This window comes from Perna viridis, chromosome 12 (assembly GCF_037379345.1).
Source record: "Perna viridis isolate PV_CMFRI_1.1 ecotype Kerala chromosome 12, ASM3737934v1, whole genome shotgun sequence".
NCBI classification, from domain to species: domain Eukaryota; kingdom Metazoa; phylum Mollusca; class Bivalvia; order Mytilida; family Mytilidae; genus Perna; species Perna viridis.
The window spans coordinates 2743768-2760637 of record NC_142456.1 but is presented as its reverse complement, the minus strand read 5'-3'; the positions used below and the strand labels follow the sequence as shown (position 1 = coordinate 2760637).

Here is a 16870-nt window from a genome sequence, read left to right as displayed (position 1 = left end):
TTGACCAGAATCTACATTAAGGCAGTAACAAGTGTTGTGGTAAGACTTGAGATCCTCTTTGACAGCTGTAAGTATGGAAGTTTAAAGTTTCGAAAGAAGCTTGAGTTTTTTTTAATCACTTCTATTTGAGTTTTGGAATCCAATACATGGACTGAAGATAACAATAATCATCTTTAGTAGAGATTCAAAAAAAAAAAAAAACAGATAGAACGGATTTATGGTTTTCAATTATTCTATGTTCTGATAAAAATTTAAAATATTCCATAGAGTCCGTATGTACCTTAGAAAAGAATCTCCAGTAGAAATAAATAAATTATTTTGAAAAATGACATTTTATGATGTTTCCAAAGAACTATCAAATTAACACGGAGTCTATATCATTACGAGAAATCAAAATCAGTCCGAGGGCCTCTCGCAAGAGGGTGATACCAAATGGGTGTTGATAATGCATGTGATACGGATTTTTCACGGATTGTCATATATCATACATCTGTTTATTAGTTTCAATGACAAATTTGATTTACGACCCATGCCCCTCTTTGGCTTGTTTTTTTGTAATGTTACACTCGGAAATTACTTCGTATTAGACGCTCAAAAAGTAGGTCGGGTTATTTCATTACATATATAATCAGTAGTATATAAATAGGTTTCAAGTTTGATACATTTTAGTGTACAATACCAGCGAGCTCGTATTCATCCATGTTATACAGTAAACAAATATTAGACGCATGCATGTTTCAGTCAATTCTTAATTTTAGTACATATGTACACCAAAGACTCAGTCAATTGATACTCACAAAATGTCTGCAATATATACTAAACATGAAGCTGTACGGCATCAAATTTCCACGTACGCTTATGGTCTAACTTTTACTCTTCCACCTTTTTCCGTATATTATAAAGTGTGACCTTTTCAAATTTGATGTCATTTTGTATTCGATTTTCTTAACTGTTTTAGATGGAGTAATTTCATTGCACTGTTTGAAGACAAAAATAACTTTGGAGAAGGAAGGAAAAAAGATGAAAAAATACGATAATGAAAGAAAATGCAAAACAACATTTTACTTTGTTCAAATATATTTTGTACTTCACTTTTGTCATTCGTATGCATAAAATATGATCAATATAAATTGTAAGTTTCCTGTCCTTCTATATTTGATATAAGGGCTATGACAATCATTTGGGTGGTTGGTTACAAGGCATAGAAAAAGAAAAATGGTATGGTGTACGATTTTGTCATGCTAAACAAAACAGGGAGATACAAATTTGCGATCTTCTTTATATTATGTTAAAAGGTAATCAAGGGAACCAAGATTCTAGTGGAAATCAAAAGAATGTAATCCAGGAACAAAGACCAGACATGGAAAACAGACATACACAACAAAGTATATAAAGTAACTTAAATAATACATACAAAGTAACTAAATTAAAGAAACAACTCGGTCTCCACTGAAAACTGGGAGCATGGACCAGATGCACCGGTAGGGTAAGCGTCCTCTGCTTTTCTAGAAACATCCGACGAGTTGCTCTTAAAAAGTCAAGTCCGGGGTAGACGAAAAAGGAAAGGAAAACTATGACCTTTGAACAAATCAGTTTTCATGATACAGGATATGTGCAACTTGGTAATGATGAAGCCAGCATCTTTCGTAAACCCAAACATTGTTCTTATAAAGTACTATGAATAAATTGTCAAAGGTAACATTATAAACCTTCAACGAAATTTGATAATATATTTGTACCCAGCCGAGAGTATGTCATCACATTCCAATAATTAGTATAATAATTAACATTGCAATGATTAATTGGTTCATAATGCATGTATTTTTTTTTTATAATTTGCGAATGTTAATGTAAACTGTATTTTATAACTATCATAATCATGCACAATACAATACCAAAACATTTTTAAAGATAACAATGAAATATATATATTTTTTAAAATCATTAATTTATATCAACTATATCCAGTATCTACACGAATTTTTTATGTAAAATATAATTATTTCTTATTTTGTACGATATGACATCGTGTTTTATTCTAGAAGAAATAATCCAAAACAAAAACTTACCATGTTTTTGAGCATGATAAATCCCTGTCATAATGGTTCAATGAAGCCACCATCATTAAAAGTTCTGGTCTGTAACGGTGGAATTTGTGCCGGATATTATTTAATCAGTCTAATAACATGAAGGTTTTTTTATATATTTATTGCTATTTGATGTTTCGCCTATCTGTGGATATGCATTAACAGTATCAATCAAGCTTCAAATACAAATTCCATATGAGTGTGTCACATGACAAATCTGACAATACAGATTGACAAATCTTTGATAAGATTTTGTTTTGTGCATAGGCTACCACGTATAATCTTTTTGTTCAAATATCAGGTTGAGTTGCGTGATTTGTGCATAAAGAAACATGTCTCATTAGTTCTTCTCAGTTCAAAAATCTAAAATGGAATTCAATTAAGGCACAAATCCGTTATTTCTTGAAAATAAATTGATCATAGAAAATAATTACATTTTCTCTCGGAAAAAGTATAGAAACGATTACACACAGACCGAACAATGAACAGTTAATGTCTCTCTTAATTTCATTCTAAAGTAAATTTGTCATTATGTCGACAGATACCTATCGAAATGGAACGGTTCGAATGATAAAAGTCTTAGTATTAACTTTATTTCTAAACAGTCTGACATATTGTATAGCAGGAAATGTTCGTCAAGTACTAAAACTGTTATCAGAATATCAATGGTTAATACTTGAATTGAAACAGCAAAAATAAGGAAATGAAGAAAGAAATTATAACATTTAACCACAATGATCAATGGACACCACCAACTACTCGGAGAGTAAACATGTATATCAATATGGAAAATTATTCTCCCGTGTTTTATCAAAACATCCATTGAGTTGTTTCAGTCATGTCTTGTATCATCGATGGAGTTATGATAAACAGATGAAACATTTTATAATGTACATGTACAACACACAGTATTGATAATTTTCAAGTAGCATTAAATGCTCAAAATGCTTGATACGAAATGTATGTATTATTTTAGTAAGTACTTTTGTGAAGACATCTACTAGACTGTAAAATCTGTAAAATTCAACCAATATATTCAAATTAACACATTTCACTAATTCATTAAGTAAGTATGCTACAAATCATTTTCATTTAAGGATATTAAAAGGTGACTGACGACGTCAAACGGAAGACTATTACACATTTGTATTTGTTATTATTATTATTATTATTATTATTATTATTATTATTATTATTATTAAAGACATAATCATTCCATGACCATTTGCGATAGGGTTTCAGAACAAAAAATTAAATAAAAGGGAAATTGCATACTTTAAAGTCAACAAAAGACTTCCAAATGAAAAAAAAATCATGAATGTCAGAAAAGACAGATCTATGACATTCACATATATAGTAACATAATATAGCTTTTGTATTCGTTATTGATAATCATACCTGTGATATTTTCAGTAATATATATATATAGAGAGAGAAAATAATATGATGAAAAGGACATTTAATGTATTAATGTACTTGAGAAAAAATTGTTACTTTTCTTTTTCAAGATTTATGTAATAGATTGTATTAAGTTCACAATGATTCTTTCTTCAATCCAAAATTTCTATGATAACATTTCTACAACTAAATCACTGCAAAATAGTATACTACAAAACAAGCATTGAAGGAAGAGTACCTATCCCTCAGAATGACGACAGAATTAATTAAGGTTTTTTTATACTGGTTTCAATGTCAAATTGACAAAACTACCTTTCATAATATGAATTTAGGAAAAAAATTATGTGAGAAAATTTTGCTCTGACCTCACATACTTGACGTATGCAGTAATTTGGGTGATAACGTACACGCTAAAGATATATGCTATCATGTGTTACGTAATCTATTCTTAATATCCAGTCAGTAATGACTTCACATGACAATTCTTAACACACTTTTGAACTTAAGGAAAATGTAACATCAATCTCCACTTTAGCTGGTAAGATGATTTTGTACTCATTAACTGCGTGCCAGACGTCAGATTACAAGTACGGTGAATGTAAGGTATCATGAGTAAAGGCCCTTCAAACGTATCTACATGTAACTGTGCAGTGCTACATATTAAGTAAAATGGGTGTCCTATAATATATTCGTTTCTGTTTAATTTTTCATAGTTTTTCTTTGTAAAATAAGTAATTTCGGGATACTAAATATTACCTCAAATAAAAAGTACAATTTCAATGCATGTCATTGTAAAATATGTATGTAAGAAATGAAGGGTAATAACAATATTACCGAAATCTTAAACTCTAAGCAATTGTCAAGATGAAAATTATAAAGGAAAGTTCGTAAAGAGTATGGCAATATCAAGGAAAAAGCTGGATAGGTCGAAACCACTAAATGATCCTGACTTGGTACAGTCATTTCTTAAGAAAAGTAATGACCTTTCAACTGATTTAACACTTTTGTTAGAATTTGTCGCCTTTCAACATTGTACTTCGTAAGATAAAACTTATATTCCAGTTAATTGCAAAAATATATTGTGTGATTGGCATCAGAAATGTGTGCAGCAGATGATCTGTTAAAAGATAAAGATAAAGGATACTATAGACATTGTGAAGTCAACCTCATATCTTGACCTACACTTAGAGATTGATGGTAAAGTAAAACTTTGACTAAACTGTACGAAAAACACGATGCATTTTCATTCCGTATTGTCATCTATCCTTAAACTCGTGGATCGTTACGGTGTAGTCATCTGCGCCATAAAATTGATTTATCTAACGTGTCAGTTTTCCGTTCATCGTTCGTCTACCCTGGGCTTGACTTTTTATGAGAAACCCAGCGGGTGTTTCTAGAAAAGCAGAGAATGCTTGCCCTACCGGTGCACCTGGTTCATGCTTCCAGTTTTTAGTGGAGTTGTTCATTTACTTTTGTTACATTGTTTGTATAATCTTGGTTAATTTATGTCTTTTGTTGTGTATGTCCGTTTTTCATGTCTGGACTTTTGTCCTTGGATTGCATTCATTTTTACTTCCGCTAGAATCTTGGTTCCCTTGATTACTCTGGAACACTCATGGCTCAAAATATTTTCGTCGGAAGGGTCGAATTACAGGACAGTAAAGACGTGATTGTTTCAACTTTAACACAGTCGCAAAGCGTGTGTTTTTCAAGGTCGCGTATATTCAAGTTGACATCATAGTGGTGCTTTATGAACATATTCTAAAGTTATTTGAGTAGCTTCGTCCCTCATAGGCATGATCTTAAATCACTTCAGGTCTGTTTCGAAGGAAAATCCGGAATCAACGAAAAGCAATATATGTTTAGATTCATATGAATTTCATGTTCTCAAAATCTAAGAAAAAAAATGAAACTTCGCCTAACACAAAAATTAATCCGAATTATTGGCAGTACACTATTAGATATTGGGAAGCGTTCTTAGAAATTTACATATAGAAAGTACAATATTTTCAACAAAGATATAAAGGCTTTCTCTTTGTTAATCCCGTTCACATAAGCTGAAAATCAATATCGTTTGTTTCGAGTGTACATAACAGGCAATATTGTAGGGCAAGCTAGTCTAATGTTGTCTCTGTCAGAGTTATTTATCTAGTAAGATATCTCACAGGGTTGTTCCGTACAGAAATCATAGAAATGTAATAACATAACAAGCTTTATATAAATCCTATAAGGTCTATATTATTGAATAACAAAAATATTGTTGTGACAATATCGGTACAATGTGCTTTATCGTCAAAGGCTTTCTATAGGCAAACCACTTAAAATTCAGTTCAGGTTTCAGTTCATTTCATTTCATTATCACTTTTTGTTATAAACTGAAAACTGACATTCAATGGTAGTAATCTAAATAAAATGCATTTTGAATATGACAGAAAGATTAAACGTCTTTGGAACGGATTGAAATTGCGTACTCATACATTGGCAATGGTTTAACTACATGAAGATATTGGCTGTTGAAAGCAATGCATGTGTTGATAAATCCTCCAATATTTCTGTCCTTTTTGTGTTTTTTTATAAAGAGTAATCAAGGCTATCATATGATTGATTACGGACCACAATTACAGGTACTGCTAAAATGTAACATATTTCTTTATTGGTGGCACCAAAAGGTAATCAAGGGAACTAAGAGTCTAGCGGAATTAAAAGAATGTAATCCAGGGACAAAGACCAGACATAGAATATAATTATTTTATACATTTTAGTAAGCTTAACGGTAACATTAATGTTGGAACGTTTTGGTAATATAAAAGGGTTTGTCAAAAAGCTAGAATAAACATTCAAACGATTTCTCGGAAAGGTCTGTCGGTAAATACTGATGAAAGAGCTAAGAAGAATAATTCAATATCTAATTCTGGAATATCGAAGAATGATGCTGATATTATTCCAAATTGCTGAGAAAATGAAGTAACACCTTATCAAGCATCAAAATAAATAAAAAAAAAACGTAATAAAGAATATAAATTTCAAAACTTATTTACTATTCTTGTCGCAAAGAGTGTGTTCAAATATTCCAAATAATAAAATCATTATACTCTTAACTTCATATTCAAGTTTTTGCTGATAAAAAGCTGTTAAAAACAGATATTTATGTAATCATTAAATTTAAAGCTCCATTAGCTGTCATTTTCGTAAATTTTTGTTTCTTTTGAAATATACCTTAACTTTATTATTTCTACTAAATATTCCTTGTCTAGTACAATTTCATTTGATATCCGCAAATAAAATGCATTAAATACATGAAATATATATCTATATATTTATTGTCTTGCAATACAAAAAATCGACCCAGATAAGTTCGTATGCATGTGACCTTAATCCGCGCATGTGCTGTAAGGGTCGCTGCTTTAATAACAAATATGATTGAAAAGCGAAAGTGGTTATTAAACAGCAAGGAAGACCGACGGACTCAAGCCGTAAAAGAAAAAGTTTGAATATAACGCAATGATCATTTTGACATGTACGCATTGTGATATAATACGGCTCAAATATGGTCATTTTTATTTGAAAACTAATCAAAATGTAGATGTAATGAAATGAAAACAAGACACGTGCTTACCTGTGTATCCATTATTGTTATTTTTTGTCAAGGTTAAAGTATTTTAACCCTGGTGAATATCCTGTCGGAATTCTTCGGAAGTAATGGCGAAAAATAATGGAAGCAGGTGCCAGTATCGCATGCATATCCCTGAGCGGGTGTACGTCAAAACATGGATGCTATTAAAATACAGTTCTTTTTGCCTCTCTACAAACTAATGTTATGTGAAAAGATATGAACACTGACTTATAAAATAGAGCACTATAAGATGCACTATAAGATGACAAACTTTTTTAAAAGAAAATCTAACATAATGACATAAAAATGTTCCACTGAAAAGGTTGGTTTGATAAGTGCAAAACGAAAGTAAAAGTAGAGAAAATGGCTATGTATAGTTCAAGACTACTTTTCTGTCCGATCTTCGTAGACTCACCCTATTTTCTTTGCGGGAAATTATTTTATCACATGTCCTTAGAAATCCTACATAAGTAAAAGTTTTATTGAATCACTTCACTACAGAGGTCTATGGGAAAATTAATACGATACTGAGATCATCAGACCTATCGATATTCTCTGACTAAAAAAATGTTGTTTTCACGATATTCTGTAGGTATTATCGACATTAATTGCTTTAGTACAAACTTACTTCATTGAATCAGTAGAATCAAAACTGAACAAATTCAGTAGCTAGTGCAGCTTTGACATTCTTAATCAATTGGTAACATTGCTATTTCATCATATGAACATATATTAACTCTGATATATATGTCTCCTGAAATACAATGATAAGCTGATAAAATCATTCATCTGCTGACGCTTCGGTATTTTTTTTTATTTTTTATTCATTTATTTTTTATTTATTTATTTTATTTTATTTTATTGTTATTTATTTATTTATTCTTTTACTTATTTATTTTGTCGTACTTTCCATTAATCTTGACAAGAAAATAAAGGTTATGTTGCTTATGATTATTATAGTACACATTTTACTTTGTCCGAATGCGACTTGATTAGTTATCTGTTGATCTAGATATAGTGTATGCTTAAAAGCAGATGGTTCTTTTTATGACAGCCCACTAATAGTAAGCAGCAAACCAAATGTCAATTTACTAAATTCAATATAGAAATATGAAACACTTTGAAGCTATATAGTGGGTGCAAATAAATTGCATGGGGAAAAAGATTCATTTAAGGTACGGATGTAAGTACAATATAACTGTTGGTGCTTTTGTGTGTGTGTGTGTGTGTGTGTGTGTGTGTGTGTGTGTGTGTATGTGTGTGTGTGTGTGTGTGTGTGTGTAATCGCTTTTGCTGTGCATTGCTTCTTAGTATTTTGTGTTTACTATAGTTGTCTTCTTACATGCATTTTATATATAACTTTCTACATTTCGTACATTTACCGATTTTCTTAAAAAGCACATCAAAGGTGTCAATCAGTTCTTTAAAACGAGGCTATATATCAATGGTGATTCAAATTACATTACACATGATTCGCCGTAGAAAAGTGTAGTTGTTTAAATTGAATCTATATAACGCCAGTTCTTTTAATTGATCTATGTAGGAGTCTTTGTAGGAAAAAGACAGATGGTATTTCTGGCATGTCAAAATGCCACCTAATTTCAGATGGTATTTCTGGAATATCAAAATGCCACCTAGTTCACATATATGAGTAATTTAGGAACAAATAAAAACAAGATAATCAGTACTTGTTTGTAATTCGGTTGTGTCAATTTTCAAATAAAAATTATATAGATTGTGTATGAAATTGACAAATTGAAAGATAGTGCTTTCTTTTGATTTTGATGATTTGAGTGGAATTTACTCTTTTCTACAAAATACAGAAAGGACTACAGTTACTTAGAACTGAAGTATGGCTTATATAGATCGAAAAGGCATCGTTTGTTCGGTGGGATTTTCTGCACCATAAATCACCTCTACTTTTGGCAGTGTGGTATTACGTTTATCGTTACCTTGAAATATTCAAGAATAAAACCTATGATTACATTTGGAAGATTAATAGTTGAGTCGGCTAATTGGGTAAAATACATGCTAAATATGAAATAGAACCGTTTTTGGTTTCCTTATAGAAAATAGATGTAATTTGTAGCAGCAAATTATAACTACTTATGAACAAGAGGATGGAAAGGACCACTATGGCAGGAGTATGAAAGGAATTGTTTTTATTTTTTAATTATTTTTGTTCATAAGAACATAGTGAGTATGCATAATATGTAGTGCAAATATATATTTTTATTCTTATAACTTGCCCACGTTGGATATGTTGAATCGGTTGCATACAGACCTCTTATGCGGCACACTTAGGAACTTGTCAAGTATGTAGAATTTCAACGTAAAACAAAAAAAAATTATTGTAGAAGAAACAGATAAAGGTGACAGTCATGAAAGCTCCGGACACAATTAGTTGTCGGGTTCGACTGGTTCAAATGTAATTTGGACGGGGAGCGTCAGTAAAGTCCTATGTATGTGGTATGTAAGAAAAGAACTATGAATGGTTAAAAAAATATTCTGACAAAAGTGACAAAATTTGTCGACACAGAAGCAGTAGATAGCGCAAGTGTGGAGGCGCTGTTTTGTCTTTTACTACGCTAATGGAGACGAGTTTTTATCTATTTATTTATCAAGTAATACTGTGAATTCATTTATTTTCGTTGACATCAATTTTGCTGGATTTACAAAAAAGACATTTTCGTGGGTTATTAAATTCGTGGAAAACAAAGTTTCAAAACAAAAATTTTAGGTTGTAAATTTTACATGCATGGTAAACCGTTAGCTCTTGGTGACTTAGACGACAATGTTAAAGACTGGATCCGTAAAGTCCGACTCGACGATGGCGTTATCAACACTCGCATCGTCATGGAAGCAATAGAGGCAATCGTTACTAAATTTGCCCGTAACAAACTTCAGCAGTATGGTGGTCACATCAACGTTACCAAGTCATTAGCCAGATCTATCCTACAACGTATGGGTTTCGTCAAAAGAAAGGGTACAAAGGCAGTCAAACACCTACCCACCGACTTTGACGACATTAAAGCAACCCACCTGGAAAAAGCCAACAAAGTCGTAGAGGAGCACCATGTACCAGACTCTCTCATTATAAACTGGGACCAGACTGGTTGTCAACTTGTGCCTGGCGGAGACTGGACCATGGAACAGCAGGGGACTCCACAGACCACCATTTCGGGGTTAGACAATAAACGACAGATCACTCTACTTCTTCCAGTAACCCAAGCCGTTACACTTCTTCCTCCACATCTGATTTACGCAGGCAAAACCGACCGTTGTCTTCCAAAGGATGTTGACTTTCCTGACAACTGGGACATCACCTACATCGAGACCCACTGGAGTAATGAGGAGTCCATGATCCGTTACGTTGACAAAGTCATAATACCATATGTAGAAGAGATCCGCGACGAGCTGCCGCTGGTAAACACTACAACCCAGAAAGCCATAGCGTTATTCCATGTTTACAAGGCTCATCAGAGTGAAAAACATCTCAGCCACTTAAAGAAACACGACATTGTACCACTCTTCGTACCAGCTGCATGTAATGTATATACCATATGTATATCGAATAGGTCAAAGTTTGTTTTAAATTAACAATGAATTCTGAAAATGCATTGAAAGTTTCCTAACAGAACAATAAAATTTGCTCAAATGATAGATTTAACTCCCTTTCTTCTTAATTTGATATAGTAATTTTAAGAATTTTGTGACACTCGTACTGTTTGCAGAGACAAATTTAAGACATAAAAGATATTTGAAGAAACATTTAATATATTTTAACTTTACATTGCATACATATATGAACGTGGATATAAACAAAGAACTGTAAAAAGACATTGAACAGTACGATCATCTGGCACAGTTTATGGTCACACTAATAGGGATTGACAACCAACAGGGGATAACCAATCATCAAGTCCTTTTACCTGGTTGTCAAAGTAGATAAATAAGCCCTTTCACTGACCAAATGACGATCTATAACGACATACTGACCAATAAGAAGGCATGATATCTCTTCATTAGTATTTTCAAGTTTTCTTTGTAGATATAATCAGCTAATTAGACCCGCTTCTGTCATTTTCCTGTCAGCCTTAGACAAAGACGTCATACAAAAACAATACACTGGAAAATGAAAAATAACGCACCATCTTGCCAATTAAGAAAATATTTTCAGGGGAAGACAAATCACATTGACCAACCTCGAGAAAAAAGAACTTATTAGACAAGTACTGATGTAGAAATATTTACAAATATGCACTTATAAATGATATAATCGATGCTTGGTTATTGTTGATAAGTTGTCTTTGTTTTCTTTATTTTGACAGTGTATGTGTGTGGTCATTGTTACCTCTCCTATTTTGTGCAGTTATTTTACACTGTCAAATTGTATGTTTAGTTGTGGTCGTTCGCTTTGGTATTGTCTATTAATATCTGTTGTTACTTTCTATATTTGTTTTCACTATCTATCGCCATTTACCCTACAGATTATACATTACAAATGTAACACTTCCTATTGATTTACCATTTTCAAACAAACTATTTAGTTCTAATTATAGGGCAACATAAAAAGCCTTTGCAAATCACAAATTAAATAAGTAAACACTATTGATATGGACGCTCCTAAAACCCTGCGATATTCCAGACAAACTATGCAGCTCGGCCCGGGAAACTTCCGCTGCGATTTCACAACGAAGACCCCTGCGATAACCCGACAAACAATGCAGCTCGGCCAGGAAAACTTCAATGGCGTTTGAACGACGAAGTACCCAACAAACTTTTAAACGAAGGCTTTAAACGTAAATGCACTCAAATGACTCAAAATCGTTTTATTGGAAGTAACGTATTTTCGAAATAACGTATGAAGTCAAAAAGTGATTCTACGATATCAAAACAGTCGCACAGCTTGTGTAAATGAAAGTCTCGCGTATTCTTGTTAGTCGCGACATGAACGATATAACAACATAACGGTGCATATATAACAAAGTCAAATGTCGATAATTACATCTTGTAACCCTGTAGAAATGTGTAGCTATTTTCCGAAAACAAATTTTAAAATAATTCATGTTAATACTACGCATCGACATTCTGAGAATAAACATGTTTTAAGAATGTTACTAGTATTTCCCCAGGCAAACTGATTGATACGTTGTAATTATCTTGTTTTAGAGGAGAAAAGGAAAATAACAAAACGTTGTGCTTATAGACATCGTGATATTTTTTTTGCTATGTCGATGCTTACTTAAATGTTACTAGTGGTTCTTTATTCACAAATTAACGACCTCATATCATTTTGAAAATGTCAGTAGTAAACTGACAAAGGCATTCAAGTACAGATTTTGACAGGAAAATTTCTTCCATTGCGAACAATTATGCAGAATTCACAGGTACTTGCAATTTGAATGGTTAATATAAGCAATCTTGTCTCGATCGGTGCCTTTTTCTAAATAACTTGATTTATCAGTGATTTTTTTTAATTGACAGCTACAAATGCAGATAAACTTAATAGATTGAAAAAAAAGATACTTAGGTATTTCACTATTAAAAGTGAAGACGAAACAAGAAGTGATAAGACCGGAAGGAACAGAAAGAATACTATACGTAATAAAAATTCCGGGTTTCACCAAAAATCTGGGACGAGCTGCTTCAACATCCTCATTTCTTCATTAAAAAGAAAAAATATCCATGTGATTCATGTTATGCTATGAAGGCTATGAAAGAGTAATTTTCAGGAATGAAATTCTCGTGGAGTCAGTTCTCCTGACATCTCTCGTAGAGCTGGCTCTAGTGTGCTGGCTTTAGTAGTAGAACAGATATCGTAAAACCGGCTCTTCTGACAGTTTTAGTGTTAGAACAATTCTTGTAGAGGACTCTCCTGGCTGTTCTAGCAGAAATGGCTCTCGTGGAACAGTTCTCGTGGAGCTGGTTCTACGAAACCCTAATAAGAACTAGAAGTGTTCTATGTCGCGTTTTGAACTGTTTAAGAGCCGATTCTTCTCTTTAGTTTGACTGAGAGGTTAGAACTGATCTCATCTGTATTGTGTAAACTTTATGGATCTGTTTTCTTATATATAGAGTTCATACAGAGTAAAGTAGTAAGGATAAGTATAATGAGAATACATTACAATATACTGCAATGGGTTAAATAACAAGGACAGGCCAAATACTATCATTTTAACAATGTTAAACAACATTGATGTCATGTCTTGAGTGGATGAAGATGTCTTGATAACATATAACTTGTTCTCACTGCAGTTAACATAATCCTCAGATGTTTTTTACCTTTTTCATTGGATTGTTCTGAAATATACGTGGAAGCCCAGTCAATGAAATAAGTACAACCATGTACAATTGAACATTGTAGTACATGCAATAGAGGACGACGTCCTCGTACTGGTAACTAATACGAATTCAACCCTTGACTGGAAGTTAACCTGAGGAAAGTAATCTGGTAACCTAAATGGTAAAATACATAAGATTGAGTATTGCAATAATACGAAGTAGTCGTATCTTTAACAAAAACTAAACGATTATAACTCACACCTTTAAATCTAATAAAGTTATAGGAAAAGAAATTCTCGTTAATGTAAATCTGTAAAAGACATGGTTAACAACCTACCAACTAAGCTACAACAACAGGAACTTCAAAATTGGATTGAAAGATGACCCATGGAGACCAATGCATGTGGATCATGGCGTTTCTTTTCAAAGGCACCGATGACGTCACTAGAATTTGGGTATTGGCAACGTCATAAGGAAATGATTCGAGAAAAGTAAATTGCATGTCAAACATAGCGTTTATGACAAATAACTCCTTTCGCTGTGCTCCACTTAAAAAAAGACTTAATTTCTAACACTCATGGAAGAAATATTAAGGTGATAAATCTATTAATCTTCTCTCCAAACAACCACATGTGTTTTATCAATCCAAATGAATCAACGATGTTTTACTTCACGAAAATATTTGTGCCATTGCTTGATGTTTAGATGTCTATCATTTTTGCACTTCCAGGCAATAAAATCCTTTTTAAGTCCTAAAATAATATCGTTCAACAACGCATCAAGGATAAATATAAAAATCACACATTATTAATCATTTTGAAGACAAATTAGACGATCTAGACTCATCTATTAATGGCTTTACGCAATTATTCCGAAACATCAGCATGTTTTGGACAAATTATAAGCGTCAATTGGCGGATGAGTATCTACGATTGTTGGTCTCTGGTGATGTTTTAAAGTACATTATTGAATTATATTTATAGGAGCATGTTACAATGTAAATATCGTTTATCGTGATAAAATAGAGAAATTAAAAACTAGAACACGAGTTGTCTAACTTTAATCATCCATCAACATGTAAACTTTATAACAATGTTAACCCAAATACGAACAGGAGCCCATTGGGTTTTACTTAATGTAATTTAACTTTTTAAAGGTAGAAATTTTTTCCTCAGCGGTAAGAGTGCAATACTTGACCTCATCGTTTATTGTAAAATTAAGGCAACAAAAGTTTTATTTTATTGGTTTGCCGCCTTTCAACTTGGAGGAATTTGATAGGTCGAACTGAAAAAAATGGTAATCAGAAATTCATACGGGTATCAAATAAATACATTTTGTTTGAAATTTTCTAAGAATCCGTCATCAACCATTTCTAACACATGGCTTAGAAGCTTCTTCATTTGCATGAAAGAGTAATCAAGGGAACCAAGATTCTAGTGGAAATCAAAAGAATGTAATCAAGGGACAAAGATCAGATATCGAAAACAGACAAACACAACAAAGAACATAAAGTAACTAAAATGATACATACAAAGTAAAAAAGTAAATGAGCAACTCGGACTCCACTAAAAACTGGGAGAATGGACCAGGTGCACTGGAAGGGTAGGCGTCCTCTGCTTTTCTAGAAGCACCCGCCGAGTTGCTTATAAAAAGTCAAGTCCGGGGGTAGACGAAGGAGGAAAGGAAAACTATGACACGTTGAACAAATCAGCCTTCATGGTGTAGATGGATACACCGTAACGATCCACGAGTTCATGATGACAACCATAAAACTTCTGTAATAATGACCTCAATCTTGTAGTAACATAACCCTGTTCCAGAGGCCTAATTGTTAGAAGTCTAGTGCGATACAAAAAGTCTGCGTAGTTACGGCAACTATGGCATAATGTATCAGTTGTGATATGACAACTCCATTCGCTGGTGCTGAAATTCTGAATCAAACGTTATCACGTTTGTCGTAAAGTTTCGTCAACAGTTACAGTTTTCCATTGCCATTGACCCTAAGTGTATGTTAAGATATGAAGCTGATAGTGTTTGTAGTATCATTTATCTTACGTTTTATTGGGTAGATGCGATGTATCAAATCCCTGAAACTAGGATTGTTTAACGATAAAACGTAATTTATATAGCGGAAACTGAGATTAAAAGATCTAGCTAAACGATGTTCTTTCTTTCGGATCAGATCAGCGATAAAGTCAGGCTCATAAGAGTGAAGAAATATGTCGGCAAGTAGAGGGGTACAATTTGTTCCCATTGAAATGTCGACAGTTTGTTGAAAAGGGCGTCCACCACACTGGACAAAATGTTGCCGATCAAAAATTCCAGCATTTTGAATACATCTTCATCTATATATTTGGAAGATGATTTAGAATTATTTTTTACAAAGTATGAGAAAAAAATGCACTACAACAGAACTGAAGTACTGCCAACAATTTAGAGTTTTGTTCCATTTTGTCTGTCCCATGAATTCGATGTGGAATATTTAATGTTTTTTTTTTTTCTTTTTGTTTTTGTATCCCTAGCATTTGTTATATTAATATAGCTTGGTTTAATATTTTGTAGAAAGTAAGTAATAGGTTTGATGAAAGTAAGAGGTTTTTTTTACATCTACTATCTACTGTATAAAAGAGCATTGTTTTGTAGTACACAAAGTTGTGACAGAGTTGGGCCAAGTGGTTAATGAAAAAAAGAAAAATTACTATCTGGAAAAAAGAAAAAAAATGACCAAATCTGCCTACTGATTTCAATCAAAATACCAGTTTCTTTACGGATCTTTTTTTTTTTTTTTTTGGTTTTAAAGATTATACCAAATATTTCCCTGACAAGATTGTTATCCATTTTTTAAATTTAATTCTTGTTGTTAATAAGGGGATGTAATTTTAAATAATCTCCAGAGTCTCCTGAATATAGTACAGAACAACGAATATATTTTCTCATTAAATTTTGTTAATTGCATTTATTCTGCAATCATTGTATTTGAGCAAACAAAATGCACTGACAGTATATTTATTGATAATATACATAACATTTTGACTCCGCCTACTTTCCTGCAATGACATGAACTACCTGGTTATCGTATTGTTACACTCGGAGGATGTGCGAGTGGGGAAGATATGTTATAAACACGTCGTATGAAACTTAGACTTGATTTTAAAGGTGATTTTAGGATTGCAGTATTAAGACAATTACAATATATCGACTAGAAAAAAACATATACAAATTCGGCACGAATCGGAATAAAAACCCTCGGCAAAGCCTCGAGTTTTACTCCGATACTATGCCTCCTACGTATATTGTTTTTATTTCAAGTCAATTTATGGTTATTGTCTATCCATTTCAACGCATGTATCATTTTTCCGTCATTATTTCTCCTTTATTTATCTTCTTACTGTTGAAAATGTAAACAAACACACGAGGCTCTGTAACTCTTAAATAATACACAGGATTTGTAAACTACAAAATATTAAATTTGTTAAAAGGTACTTTC

The 16870-nt window shown here is 32.6% G+C and overlaps 2 protein-coding genes across 5 annotated transcripts in view; one reads left to right on the top strand and one right to left on the bottom strand.

Annotated features, from left to right (window-relative positions):
• LOC148600768 (G protein-coupled receptor dmsr-1-like) overlaps positions 1-16870 on the bottom strand; it is a 98145-nt gene that overhangs the window by 55242 nt on the left and 26033 nt on the right. The window contains exon 1 of one of the 4 annotated variants that reach the window (XM_088555875.1): positions 2070-2477. The exons of the other annotated variants lie outside the window; for them this stretch is intronic. Within the exon in view, the coding sequence (XP_088412001.1) occupies positions 2070-2125 (56 nt within the window). The 5' untranslated portion in view covers positions 2126-2477. Of the gene's footprint in view, positions 1-2069; positions 2478-16870 lie in introns of those variants that run through there. 4 annotated transcript variants of the gene reach the window in all.
• LOC148600769 (uncharacterized) lies at positions 9812-10698 on the top strand. Its single transcript, XM_088556261.1, has one exon. It carries the CDS (start codon positions 9853-9855, stop codon positions 10696-10698), a length of 846 nt encoding a protein of 281 aa, XP_088412387.1. The 5' UTR covers positions 9812-9852.

What these genes read in the sequence shown, in the direction of transcription:
- LOC148600769 (XM_088556261.1), top strand. Translation starts at nt 9,853, where the DNA reads ATGCATGGTAAACCGTTAGCTCTTGGTGACTTAGACGACAATGTTAAA.